This window comes from Pseudorasbora parva, chromosome 1 (assembly GCF_024679245.1).
Source record: "Pseudorasbora parva isolate DD20220531a chromosome 1, ASM2467924v1, whole genome shotgun sequence".
Taxonomy (NCBI): Eukaryota; Metazoa; Chordata; class Actinopteri; order Cypriniformes; family Gobionidae; genus Pseudorasbora; species Pseudorasbora parva.
Genome location: NC_090172.1, coordinates 38049137 through 38063753, shown reverse-complemented (window position 1 = coordinate 38063753; position 14617 = coordinate 38049137). Strand labels below are relative to the sequence as shown.

The 14617-nt window shown below is 39.7% G+C and overlaps 1 protein-coding gene across 8 annotated transcripts in view; it reads left to right on the top strand.

Annotated features, from left to right (window-relative positions):
- The window catches only part of chd9 (chromodomain helicase DNA binding protein 9), a 98204-nt gene extending 83869 nt beyond the window's left edge, over positions 1 to 14335 (top strand). For 4 of the 8 annotated variants that reach the window (XM_067440099.1, XM_067440103.1, XM_067440110.1 and 1 more), the window contains 16 exons: positions 2047 to 2136; positions 2858 to 2961; positions 3041 to 3158; positions 3290 to 3347; positions 3993 to 4041; positions 4159 to 4411; positions 5206 to 5411; positions 5526 to 6395; positions 7293 to 7453; positions 7711 to 7941; positions 10763 to 10940; positions 11032 to 11171; positions 11278 to 11499; positions 11906 to 12043; positions 12137 to 12241; positions 13051 to 14335. In XM_067440099.1, coding sequence (XP_067296200.1) covers positions 2047 to 2136; positions 2858 to 2961; positions 3041 to 3158; positions 3290 to 3347; positions 3993 to 4041; positions 4159 to 4411; positions 5206 to 5411; positions 5526 to 6395; positions 7293 to 7453; positions 7711 to 7941; positions 10763 to 10940; positions 11032 to 11171; positions 11278 to 11499; positions 11906 to 12043; positions 12137 to 12241; positions 13051 to 13938 — 3811 coding nt within the window. In that variant the 3' untranslated portion in view covers positions 13939 to 14335. The remainder of the gene's footprint in view (positions 1 to 2046; positions 2137 to 2857; positions 2962 to 3040; positions 3159 to 3289; positions 3348 to 3992; positions 4042 to 4158; positions 4412 to 5205; positions 5412 to 5525; positions 6396 to 7292; positions 7454 to 7710; positions 7942 to 10762; positions 10941 to 11031; positions 11172 to 11277; positions 11500 to 11905; positions 12044 to 12136; positions 12242 to 13050) is intronic. The other 4 variants (XM_067440134.1, XM_067440128.1, XM_067440113.1 and 1 more) reach the window with 4 other exon arrangements.
- The last annotated feature ends 282 nt before the right edge of the window (positions 14336 to 14617 follow it).

Here is a 14617-nt window from a genome sequence, read left to right as displayed (position 1 = left end):
AATGTAAAAAAATGCTGCATGGAAAACCATGTTAGAAATTACATTTTGAATGAGTTTGGTTCATGCATTCATAATCATCCATTTTGTCTGTCATTAATTATTATGCACTACTGCGATTTATATTCAAGAACATGTTTAGCAGCAAGAGCACAGATTCTTGATCTCCTTTTTACAATCATTACATTCCATATATGATCAGATTTTCAAAGGTTATGGCCTGTTGTGCAGTCCACCAATAACGTTAAGCTATCCAGCAACAGTAACGCCCACTTTTAACCACACAGCAGCTTGTCGACATATGAACGCCTTATTAGATGGATATCTGCTGCTCTGGAGGATGTGTGATGGAGTGATAAAAGGGGATCTCCCATTTTAGCACACACTGACTGGCTTACTCTTACACAAAGGTTTAACAGAGTTTAACAGTTTAATTATATTGTCATTCCTCTGAGTATTTAGGGGTTTTTCACCTAGGAAGTGGGAGATAAGATGTCGTTTCAGGTCACACTCTTCAGTTCTTAATGCTTAAGTTATAAAACTCGTGACCGAAACTGGTGGTGAATCTGGCTGGCTGTGCTAAGTTCCCACTCTTTCTCCACTCATTTGTCACAAATGCAAGTTCATACAATAGAAAGCATGTACATTGTACATAATGTCATGCTATAATAGCATGCTGTGTTTATATCAGGCTGTGCAATTGTGCTTTGATAATTGGACTGTTCCGGACCAGGATGTGTGTGTGGTGGGAGTTTATTACTGTAAGGCTGGTTTTGCATCCAGCGCTTTCTGCCATTGGAGAAAGTTCCCCATTGTTTAGTAAGCTTTCCTGTTTAACACACACTCACACACATCGATGACCTGGGACACAGCTGTCAGCTTCGCATGCGTCTGCAGTTTCCCTTGGGCCTGGAATGTCACTAATGTTAGGGTGAAAGTGTGAGTTTTAGAATGAGAGGATGAATTATATCTAATTTAAGTGATCATGTGGACACACATGAATGAGCTTAAGTCGTACTGAAAAACTAAGTCATGCTGAGTAGTTCACCTGAAATAATGTTTTTTTGAACATTTACATGGCCAACATTCACTGTCATTGTCGTGCACGGGCTGGAAAATGCTGTATGTGTTAACACTCATTAACACCAGCAGTGCATGGTATATCAGATTGTACACATAAGTATGCACATTTACATTACTGTTCAAACGTTTGGTATGTGTAAGATTTTTTAATGTTTAGAAAAGAAGTCTCTTATGCTTACAAAAGCTGCATTTAATTGATAAAACAACATTGTGACATTGTAAAACATACATTTTAGATATTACATACATGTTTTGTATTTCAATATATTTTATAATGCATTTTATTTCAGTGATGGCAAAGCTAAATTTGCAGCATCTTTGTCTCTTGATCCTTCAGAAATCATACTTGTATGTGGATTTGTTACTCAAGAAATATTTATATCACTTTTAATGTTATTGTCTGTCTTTACTGTCACTTTTGATCAATTAATGCATCCATGCTCAATGAATTTTATGTATATATTCCCCTGCCTCTGCCCTAAGAAATTGGGCTTATGCTCCAGCCCTATAACCAAAGAAGGTCATATAGGATCAATGAATGTGTATATAGATAGATAAATTATTAATTTATTAATTTGATTCTAATATAATGAACCTCTTATTGTATCAAAGCAAAAGTCTGAAAAGTGACTCCTATCTTAGAATTAATAGGAAAATGTAGGATTTAACCTTAATGTTCAGAAAACATGAATGTGTTTAATATTTACTCAGTACTACACTTGAGATCATTCAACATTAGCTGCCATGAATGCCTAGGGGTTACGGGCTCCTTGTGGAAGTTCCCTGTTATAGTACATTTTAGCAAAGGAGGCTGTTTATAGTCATTGCTTATATGCAGTAATACTGTGTACGAGTGTGTCGTGATACTCAGCTACCCCATGAGGGAATGTGGATCCTCAGTTTTGCATTATTTTGACTGCATAAGAGAGCACACTCTGTATTTATCTCTCTGTCTCTGTCCTGTAGGGTGCTGTTGAGGGTCAGAATGCTGTACTATCTGAAACAAGAGGTGATTGGAGCACAGTGCCAAAAAGTGCTGGACGGGATAGATGCCAGGTAAGCATTGCCACTTACCTTATCACTTCACTAGTCTGGGAAATTAAATTAACGCTGGGGAGTGCGTTCTGCATTTGTAGTACCAACAGTGGTAAAAGTAGCAGTCTCTAGTAGAAAAATGTAAGATATTAAATAGTTCGTTTTTTTTCTTCTTTTTTTTTCTTTTTTTCTTCTGGTCATTTTTTTGTAATTGTAAACCATAAAAATGGATGTACAAGGTTTCAGAGGACTTTAACTTGTGTATCATAGATCCCTTTAGATTTTAGGATTATAAATTCTGTGTTGGTCCCTGAACTACTCCAGTATTAGTCAGTTTAAGCCAGTTTGATTGGTAAGATAAACATTAAAGCGCCATCTGCTGTTCTGCTGAGGAAACTCCAGGGACGTATGTGTATAATATCAATACCAGCATTTAAAGGAACAGTTCACCAAAAATGAAACATTTAAACCCTGGAACACAACAGAAGAAAGTCCAGAATATTATTTTAACTATTTAAGGACTGGAGCTGTTGAACTGCAACAAAGCACCATAAAGGACCATAACAATTATGTAGCCAAATATGTATAAAAGCCATGTATCTCAAATGTCAACACAGGGGGACATTTTCTGTTAATGACAATATCAGACTATTTTGGTCTGTTCCAAAATAAACAACTGTAGACTAAAGCATACAGCAAAACTACTAGTAATGGCTGAAATGTTTTCTTTGCTATCCGTCAGTGAGATAGAGATCTGGGTTCCTGAGCCGGATCATTCAGAGATGCCTGCTCTGTGGTGGGACATGCTCTCGGACAAATGTCTACTATTAGGAGTGTATAAGCACGGTAAGTCTGATCAGCTCTGATGCGCTCAAGGCTCTATGTGTGGGTAAACGCTTTTAACTAATGTCTGTATGTGTTGTAGGTTACGAGAAGTACAACACTATTCGTGCAGATCCAGCATTGTGTTTCTTAGAAAGGGTTGGGCGGCCAGATGAGAAGGCCATCGCTGCTGAACAGAGAGGAAATGACTTTATGGATGGGTAAGAGACACAAACATGTGCTCCATTCATACAGATAGAGGAAGTCTTTTATCAGTTTCTGCCTTCAGTAGCTCTCAGAGGTGTTTATAATGGTGTTGGTTTGTGTTTGTATGCATTATCTGTGTGTGCAGGGATGTGGACGACCCTGAGTATAAGCCTGCTCCAGCTTTGCTGAAGGACGATATGGAGGTACGCAACTGGAAAAGAGAGAACTGGGCCTGATAAGGCTGTTAAACACATGAGCGCACACACAGGCTCATAAAGAATAGAAACTAGTGTGACGTCAGGGATGGGCAAATTTTACAATTCATGAGTTGGAATTTGAATTGAATAGGCAACACCCCACAGGATGTTCAATTGGAATTCAGTAAACACAGTCACAAAACAAAGGTGTTACATTAGTCCAACATGTGTTTTGACTAAATAACTGCTTATTTCTTCCCTGAAATGTAGAATACTTTTTTTTCCTAACAGATTAGACATACTTTACTTTTTTTTATTTTTTTTATAAATGTATTTTAATTTTATTTGAGCTATACAGCATTACAAAATGTCTTTGACATTGTTTTCAGGTAATGTTATAAACAATTGACATCAATATTTGAATTTGATTTATAAAATATACTAAAAAGAGCATTATATTATGTGTCATCTAATGTTTCTGAAAATACCTCACATTGTAATTCATACTGAAACATTTACAGCAGTTCTTTTAATTTCATTTCTTTTTTCTTTCCGAATTTTAATTACATTCAGGAATTTTAATGAGCATTCAGTGTGTTTTATGTGTTTTACTGTGTTAAACTATGACTTAACATGTGCTCTTACCGCTAGGACGATGCTTCGTCTCCGGGAGACTTGGTCATCACGGATGCAGGCGGAGGTATAGACAAACTATAGGGTTTCTCATTCCCTTTTATAAATAAACCTCTAGTTTGTTTTGAGGTAATATTAAGCTATTGTTAGTCATCATCAGTGGTGTGTTTGTGTGTTCATGCAGAAGGGGGGTCTGTATTAGATGGTGGAGGTGGGTCTCTGAGTGCTAGCTCAGGGGTGTACTGGCCCTCGCCCTCCACGCTGACGGCCCGACTGCGGCGTCTGATCACTGCATCTCAGCGATTCACCAAGAGCAGACAGATACTTCAAATCCATCAGACCCAGCAGGCTACGACCCCTGCCCTCTACCCTCTGCCTCCCACAATCAGCGATACACTCAATCCCAAGATTGCTGCTAAGATTGAAAGACAACAACGGTGAGAGGCTTTAAAAAACATTGAAATAAACATCCTAATATATCCTAATAGATTAAACTAACTGAAGTTCATTCCGGTGTTTGAGACAATTAAATTAACCCAAAATATACAGTATGTGATAGTGAATTATCTAATGGCAAGAATACACTATACAACTTTTGCCTAGATTTTTAGTCTGGAGGTGTAGTTGTCTAAAGTCAGAGCAAATCTGCAGATTTTCGGCAGTTGGATTTGACAGATTTCACAGAAAATCTTGTATTGTATGATGGGCACAGAATCTGATGGGGTTTTGTTTCTGGATTCCATCCATTTGGAAGATATTAAACATGTTTGATATTTTGAGCCAACTTTAGAAACACATTGTTTTCATGTGTTGTGCGGCTCCAGGAACAAGGAGCATGTTTCTGAGTCTGGTAGTGTGTGATCCTAGGTCATTTAGTGTATGATGATTAATGCTTTAAAATATGTTCAGATTGTATTATGTAATTTATTTAAACCCTAATTTAACTTCAGGATACCAAAGTCATTTTTTCTGTTTAAAAAAAAAAGAAATGAATGACAGTTGACAAATCAGTTTAAAAACCCACATGAGATTATGTGGCTAGAATTATACTTTACATAAAGTGGGTGGCTCCTCACATGATCAGCTGTTTAACCAAGTTAATAAAAACTAAAACTACTTGAATCTATGACTTGCATTTAAGATGAATTATAAGGAACTAAAATACTTGGTGGTCCTTTGATGAAACTTTATCACTTTTTTAAATGTGTCACTTTTTTCCATTTCTCAATAGGTGGACACGGAGGGAGGAGGCAGATTTCTACCGTGTGGTTTCGACATTTGGGGTAGTGTTTGATCCGGATTTGGGTCGTTTTGACTGGACCAAGTTCAGAGCCATGGCTCGACTGCACAAGAAAACTGACGAGAGTCTACACAAGTACCTGTGTGCCTTTATTGCCATGTGCAGGAGGGTCTGCCGCCTACCCGCTATAGAGGGAGGTGAGTGCCACAAACATCTAAGCATGCATACACACTCGCATTGATTTTCCGTCAGTCTGCTAATGCTTTATTTTGTACTGTTTCATCATTAGTTTGTGTCTTCTCTCCCATCAGATATGGTGGACTCCTCTCTTGCTATTCAACCAATCACAGAGGAGCGTGCGTCCCGTACCTTATACCGTGTGGAGTTGCTGCGGAAGATAAGAGAACAGGTGTTGCGTCACCCGCAGCTTTATGAGCGCCTCGCACTGTGCCAGCCGGGACCGGATCTTCCAGTGTGGTGGGAGACGGGATCCCATGATCGAGATCTTCTGCTTGGGGCGGCAAAGCACGGAGTCAGCCGAACAGACTACCACATCCTCCGTGACCCGGAGCTCTGCTTCATGGCGGCCCAGAGGAACTACAGCCAGAACAAGGGAACTGTATCACAAGCCCAGAATCAGACGCTTTCGCTGGGACAGTGTCACATACCGACCCCCCTCCAGCACATTCAGGCTAAAGAGGCTTCTACTTCTCCACTCCTAAACCAAACTGAACTGAAGGAGGAGCTGATGTCAGAAGAAGAGGAAGAGAGCGTAGTGCGAGAACCCAAGATGGAGACTCCCTCTATCAGGCCACCCACACCTACAGGAGTGGACGAGAAAAACGATGTCAACAAAGCGGGAGAGAGCGAGAGTCGGATGGTGGCGGCCAGAACAAAACCGCTCACGCCGAACTCAGTGACTCGAAAACAGAAGAAACTGAGTAAGCGGAGCCGCAGGGAGGCCAGGAGGGGGTCGGGATCGGAATCGGACTCGGACGGCTCTTCGTCCAGCTCTTCGTCAAGTTCTTCATCACGATCTTCTTCCTCATCCTCGTCTTCGTCGCGTTCAGGATCCAGTTCCTCGTCCTCGTCTTCCTCCTGTTCTTCGGGCTCCTCATCTTCGTCGTCTTCGTCATCCTCCTCTTCAGAAGACAGTGACAGCGAAGAGGTACCAAAGAACGGTAAGTTATCTAAAAACGTAAGTTGAATTCCACTCTCTGTAGTAGCTTTATGATTACTTCAACACTCCTAACAAGTAAAGCATGTTTAATTACATCTTTGAGTTGCCCGGCCCTTGTACGATGCATTTTATATCTTTGGTACATTCAGGCTCTAGAGATGACCGTAATAAGCACACTAGCTGTAGAGCGCTATGGGAGATTGTATTTATCAATGACAGTACATTGAGTGGCATAGATGTGTTTCCCTCGTGTATCAAACTGTCTTAAGGTGTCGAGTCAGCTCACTTACTTATTAATGTGCAGTTCTGAGGGTCATGGGTAGTGGAGCATGCCCAGGGACTATTTTAAAAGAGAGAGAGAGCTTATCTTTATTTAATATGTAAAATGGACAACTGGGGTGCCAGTGTACTGCTTACTATAGTACACAGCACATATACTGTACACGCCTGTTTCTTAAAAAAATAAACCTGTATGTAATTAAACTGTATATAATGATAAACATTTCAAACATTATGTTTCATTAAGCAAGAGAATTTCAGTTGAGATCCCAGACTAAATAGTTTTTTTTTGTACAGAGCGAGAGAGAAGTAAAAAAAAAGTCTGGCAGTCAAGAAATAGATTGACATTGCTACTGATTAATTTGTTACACTAGAAATGGAAGGAATGGAAGTTGATCGCATTGCATAGTGGGATACAGTATGTAGTGTTGTCTGGGTATTCTGTTGCAGAGTGTTGGCACAGTATGCATGCTACAAAAATAGAAATAATGATTTTACAGTGTGCAGTTCCAAGCATAGCCTTTTAAAATACTTTGAAGTTTGCAAAATGTAAAAATATAGAATGTTTAAAGTGTGTTCGCCTTGTATATCATTGATGGGTCTGTCCATATTCCGGTAGCATCAGCAGTACCTGGTGTTAAAGGCTTTGACGAAGACAGCATTGCCTCACTCAACACTACACAAGATGACATGCAGGACAGTCACGTGACCAATGGTATCTCTAACCCTCCCCACCCTTTCCAGGGAGGCTATATGCTTGCTGCCTCCTACTGGCCAAAGGTGAGCAGCTCAGGCCAACATCTTGTGCTAGTTCCTCTTTTTTGGCCTTTTTCTTTTCTCTCAGTGTTGTGTCTGAGTTTTGGCTTTGCCACTTTAAGAACGGTATCATTTTATTTATTAAAAAGTGATAAACCTACAATAAACATTAGTCTGACTTGGAACATAATGTTTTCTCTACCTCACCGTAATCTTACAGTTCAACCTAGTAATGTCCTTACTTGTGATGTCCTTAAGATAATATTGTTCTCTCATTGCAGGACCGTGTCATGATAAACCGGTTGGACAGTATATGTCAGGCCGTTTTGAAGGGGAAATGGCCAGGGGTTCGTCGTGCATATGAAGGCAATGCAGTGACTTCTTTCTATACCACAAAACTCCTGGACAATGCAACCACGCTCACAGAAGACCCCTCAGCCTCCCCTCAGGGTTCAAAGGTGAAGAAGCATGTTGCAGACAGAGAAAAGGAGTTCTCAGTCAAAATCAATAACGTATGTTATTTTAAGTTTTCCCCCACAAATGCCGATCTGCAATGTCATTGCAGTGCTTGGCATGTTTTGTTTGTTTTTATTGTTTGGTCTTCCCCCTTTTCCTCCAGTATTTGTTTGTTTGTTTGTTTCTTCCTTTCATTTGACTTTGCTTTATAAATTTTGCAGCTTTAGTTTCATTTTCAGTTTAGGTTCTCAGATTTTTGCTTTCTTTATCTGTCTGGGGACCCATGGTATATTCCTGTGACTTTCGCTGAGATCGACCCAAATCTATTACACTGAAGTTGCAACATTTGCCCATTAAAACTAAAAATAGTGCACAAAAGCAGTCTTAGCCTCTGTCCTTTGCTTTGAAGGTGAAGTGTGTAATTTTTTGCGATACTAGCAAAGGGGAATTTAACCCACATTATTTTACACTACCTCAGTACTACAAGAAAGCATACAAGATGTGACCATGCAGTGCAGTTATTAAGTTTTGAAATATAACAAATTATTATTGTTATTATTATTTTATTATTATTCTATTCATTATTTTATATATATACATACATACAGGTCCTTCTCAAAAAATTAGCATATGAGATAAAAGTTCATTATTTTCCATAATGTAATGATAAAAATTAAACTTTCATATATTTTAGATTCATTGCACACCAACTGAAATATTTAAGGTCTTTTATTGTTTTAATACTGATGATTTTGGCATACAGCTCATGAAAACCCAAAAATCTCAAAATAATTAGCATATCATGAAAAGGTTCTCTAAACGAGCTATTAACCTAATCATCTGAATCAACTAATTAACTCTAAACACCTGCAAAAGATTCCTGAGGCTTTTAAAAACTCCCAGCCTGGTTCATTACTCAAAACCGTAATCATGGGTAAGACTGCCGACCTGACTACTGTCCAGAAGGCCATCATTGACACCCTCAAGCGAGAGGGTAAGACACAGAAAGAAATTTCTGAACGAATAGGCTGTTCCCAGAGTGCTGTATCAAGGCACCTCAGTAGGAAGTCTATGGGAAGGAAAAAGTGTGGCAAAAAACGCTGCACAAGAGATGAGGTGACCGGACCATGAGGAAGATTGTGGAGAAGGACCGATTCCAGACCTTGGGGGACCTGCGGAAGCAGTGGACTGAGTCTGGAGTAGAAACATCCAGAGCCACCATGCACAGGCGTGTGCAGGAAATGGGCTACAGGTGCCGCATTCCCCAGGTCAAGCCACTTTGGGCTACAGAGAAGCAGCACTGGACTGTTGCTCAGTGGTCCAAAGTACTTTTTTCGGATGAAATCAAATTTTGCATGTCATTCGGAAATCAAGGTGCCAGAGTCTGGAGGAAGCCTGGGGAGAAGGAAATGCCAAAATGCCTGAAGTCCAGTGTCAAGTACCCACAGTCAGTGATGGTCTGGGGTGCCATGTCAGCTGCTGGTGTTGGTCCACAGTGTTTTATCAAGGGCAGGGTCAATGCAGCTAGCTAGCTATATATATATATATATATATATATATATATATATATATATATATATATATATATATATATATATATATATATATATATATATATATATATTATAAATAAATAAATAAATATAAACATATATATAAAATTATGGTATGCACCGAAATTTCAGCTGCTAAAATATTTAGGGCAAGAAGGTTTTGAAGGGCCGAAATCAGTGACCAAAACAGATGTTGAATTAGCGCTTCACCGATGGTATGTTATGACTGTTCAGTATCTATCTCGTGCACATGGATAAGCTACAACAGTTAAACATGCCAGCTGTGTAGACATTAGCTCTGGATATTAACAATATTCATTTCTCAATTTTAATCGGCTATTAAAACAAAAATATTTTATTTTGTACTGTTTAAAAAAAAGAAAAAAATGTTTTAAAAAAATGTCACTAAACATTTGACGCACGCCTGCCATTTAATAATCAAAAAAAAAAAAAAAAAAAAAATTGTTACTTTTAATATGAAGCAAGGGCTAAAATTCCTATGAAGATTTTTCATATGAAATTTAAACAATAAATGTTGTTTTGGCACTTTATAATGAGATGTGACAGATCACTGTAGCCGCCTCAGTTCAAGCACTAGCACGGATCAAGCGCACATTAACCAATCTCCTCTCTACTATTAGTTATGTGCATTAAATAAACATGGATGAACAGCAGTACATTTCGGTATTGGTTTTCATCCAAGTGCATCCTGAATTTTCGGTTTCAGCACAACATTTTTATTTTGGTGCATCCCTAATATTATTACAATCATTTGAAAAAAAATATATCGTTTTTAAGTAAATACACATGACTGTTCAAGTCATATTCATACTTTTATTCAGCATAGTTTTGCAAAAGATTTCTATTTCAAATATTTTATTCGTCAAAGAAAAAGTTTATCACAGTTTCCACAAATATATTAGGCAGTATAACATTGATAATGAGAAGAAATGTTTCTTGAGCAGAAAATCGGCATATTAGAATGATTTCTGAAGGATCATGTGACACTGAAAACTTAAGTAATGACGCTGAAAATGCAGCTTTGCTTTTTTGTATTAAATTACACACATCACCTTTAAGTCCTTTGACTTTACTGTGTTCCTGTGTTGCTTCAACCCATTAGAGACAATTATATTACCTACATATTGATTAAAACTACCTGTCTGTGTAAAACCTAATGTAATTTGAGTCTTTTTAATCTGTAAAAAACATTTGTTTATTCAGTAGACCTTCACTGGTCTCATACCAATGTCATAGACTTCATAGGACTCTGCCCTATTAGCAATGCATCTTTAACCTCTGACCTTTGGCCTGTGACCTGCAGCAGGAGGGCAGTCTTAAACTGACCTTCCAGAAACAAGGCCTGCCTCTGAAGCGCCCCCTGGAGGGTGAGGAGGGACCTCTCGCCCAACAGCAGTACTTAGCCCGGTTACAAGAGTTACAGAATGCATCTGATACCAGCCTAGCGGACTACACCAAAACACTGAACAGCTATCCACAAGGTAACAACCATACTTGCCCCGATACCTGCTTTACACACATAACACTGTACACACTGGAGGACACTATAAGCATGTTTTTGTGGTATTGCAGTACCGCCAGAGCAAATGCGACTGAATGGAGTGATGGATGGACAGCCCGTAGTGAAAAAGAGGAGAGGACGGCGGAAAAATGTGGAGGGGATGGACCTGCTGTTCATGAACAGAAACAGGCCTTCTGTGATGCCAGAGCAGGTTCGACTCGCTTTTTTATTTTATTTTTTCATTTTATATGTAAATAGCAAGAAAAAGTTGTCATACTTCAGTGTTAATGACAAGGCAAATGCACCTACTTTTGCAGGTTCCCACTGGGTGGAGTGGTGGTGTTGCAGGTACATCCGCTCCCCCTGGGATGAGCACACCTCAGGGGCCCAGTACCATCGACACGGAGAGCCGCGTTCCCGTCATCAGCCTCAAAGATGGGACGCGACTAGCCGGAGAGGATGCTCCGAAAAGGAAAGATCTTGACCAGTGGCTGAAGGAGCACCCGGGCTTTGTGGCAGATGTGGGAGCCTTTATCCCCGTAAATTCTAAATTTCTTGATTAGTCTCTGGATTTTTTTTCAAAACATTTAATGTGTCATAAAATACGGCAAAGAGTTTAGTAATTTTTAACAATATTGCCAATTTCTCTAACAATATTGATGCCATCATCTCATAAAATAAAGTTATTCATAACACTTTATTTTACAGAGTTTTTGTTACATGTACTTACTATAGTAATAACAGTAATTTATGCATAATATCATTAAGCATGTAACTAACCCTCAACCAAACTCTATTCCTACCCTTACCCTATAGTACATGTAGTTAAATAATATTACTCAGTACTTAAATATTTAATTACACAGTAACAATGACACCTTATAATAAAGTGTAACCAGTTAAAATATGCATGTATTTAAGTTTCTAATCATAACTTCTCTGCAGAGTGGAACCAAGCTGCAGTTTCAAGATGGCAGACCAAAACAGAAGAGACATCGCTGCAGAAACCCCAACAAAATTGACATCAACAGCCTGACTGGAGAAGAGCGAGTACAGATTATCAACAGGCGAAATGCTCGCAAGGTAAGTGTACGAGGGTTATAGACTCCGTGTGCAAAGTGTTTTTGCTGTACTGGGTGTTGTTTGTAATACAGGTTTCCTCTTTCTTTGTTACAGATTGGTGGTGCATTTGCTCCACCTCTGAAAGATTTAAGCCGGTTCTTGCAAGAGAATCCAGAGTATGGAGTCCCACCAGAGTGGGCCGACGTTGTTAAACAGTCTGTAAGTAAAAAGAGAAACATTTTCCATTCGAAATACAGTGCATTTACAGAAATTATGGGTGTTGCAATACACTGGTATTGGGGAAAACCATGATATTTAAAAAATGTAATATTTATATCATGTTAGTATTACACAAATGAGAATATTGTGAATAATCTAAGGCCAGTATCTGGTTGACTCTCCAACATAGTAGGTGGTGGTGTAGCAAATTTGCATGACCAACTTCAATCCGATAAAAGCTGCATGGGGAAATATTTTGCCCTTGCTCATAATTCATGATTGCATGGATTTCAATTGAAAAGGCTGGTTTTCCCCCTACGGAAATTTGCCAAACAACACTAAATGTGACCGCACCTTAACTCTGACCAACCATCATTAAACAGAAAGACAGTGACGACAGTGTGTAGCTAGCTACTACTGCCGCACAAAGTAATGTTGGAGTAGACTTCAGCAACCTTGGCTCACACCTGAAAAATTATGGGATTTTTTGGATTTCATAAAAAATTATTATAATACTCAGAGTCTGCTGGATGTGCCGATCAGCAGTTCTTCAACAAACAACATTCTCTCCACCTCCTACACATATGTTAAGTGCGATTCCTTGGCCAAAAAAGAGATCCGATTTTATTTCTATAGATATGACAAAAAGAGTTATTGTGATTTATTTTGGTCACAATAATCATGTAAGGAAAATCTGATGTAGTGACAGCTCCAACAGAAATGTGTATAATTTGACATAAACCTAAAGTCAACCAAAAATGTATAGATGTTTTTACTTAGTTATATAACAGATGCATATGTGTTTTCAGGGTTACCTTCCTGAAAGTATGTTCGACCGCATCCTGACTGGTCCCATAGTTCCCGAAGAGGTGAGTCGGCGAGGTCGACGCCCCAAAAACGCTCTAGCTAAAGCAGCCACAGTGGCCAATGCCAGTGCCAACGTCGCCATGGGGCTCAATCCACTCCTGTCCAATGGCCTCCTCGCTGGGCTGGACCTTCCTAGTCTTCAAGCTCTTCAGCACAACCTCCAGAGTCTCCAGTCACTCCAACTCACCACTGGCCTAATGGGACTGCCTCACGACCCCACTAACATGGCCGCCATGTTTCCAATGATGCTATCCGGGATGACTGGCCTGCCAAACCTCCTTGGGATGAGCGGTCTCCTCGGAAAGCCCTCGCAGGAAGCGTCGGCCGGAGCTTTGACAGGCGACGAGGACGGGAAAAAGAAAAACGGCGGAGAGTCCGCCACGCACAAAACCTCGGCTCAGACTTTGATTTCGGATGGCAGAGCGGAAAGGACAGAGGGTCAAAGCTCCAAAGCCACCACCTCGACGGCCACCAACTCGAATCAAACAAGTGCTTCTGCTACAGGCCACTCACTGGCCCTCAACCCCCTTCTCCTCTCTAGTATGCTCTACCCAGGGATGCTTCTTACTCCAGGCCTTAACCTGCCTGTGGCCAACCAGCCGCAAGCTGCAAACACTCAGCCAACCCTACCGCTGCAACCTGCTGCCTCTGAAGCCACGGCCCAGCGGCCCGGCCACTCGGAGGACAAAGACAGCGATGAGGGGGAGGAGCCCGACGAAAAGAAGGATACCAGTGGTCTAGAAGGCTCGGCGAAGGCGGAGTCGTCCTCCTCCGAGTCCGACAGCTCCTCCTCGTCATCCGAGGATTCCGATTCCAGCGACGAAGACTGAGTCTTTATACATGTATAAATAAATATTATATATTTATATACATCTCTTAGAAATGTATACATATACACACATATAGGAATTATTCTGCATTTACTACATCATGTTTTTTGTTTCCATGTAAATATAATAACTAAAGTGTTGTGTAATGGAGGAAAAAAAGGAAAATGGAGATCCTAGAGAAACTGAAATGAGATTTCAGTGTTTGTTTAGGTACAATGTCGTTTCGAAGAGACGTTTTGCATGTCGAAGAAAAAAAAGAAAAAAAAAAACCTTTGTGAAATTGTATGACACCATGATGTACAATTGCAACAGACAAGAAGCAAAAACTAAAAGGCATTATTGTTATAGCTATGTCAGGATTTAATTTTATTAAAGAAATGAGGACGCTGTTGCTCAATGCAGAGCTGTATAATTAATATATTTTCTTTTGGGAGAAAAAAAACACATCGACTGTTTGGGTTTCATTTGTAAATACTTGAGCAGGATCCTGAACACATAGACTTCACAGAGCATACTTACAGATCCACAGCAATAACACACAGGCAGCTTATGAATGTCACTGAAGCTGTAGAGACCGTTCGTTTATTTGTTAGTTCATTCATTCATTCATTCATTCATTCATTCACATGCGTACTTGTTCATTCACTCCTCTAGTGATTCGTGCATCTGTTTACTGTCC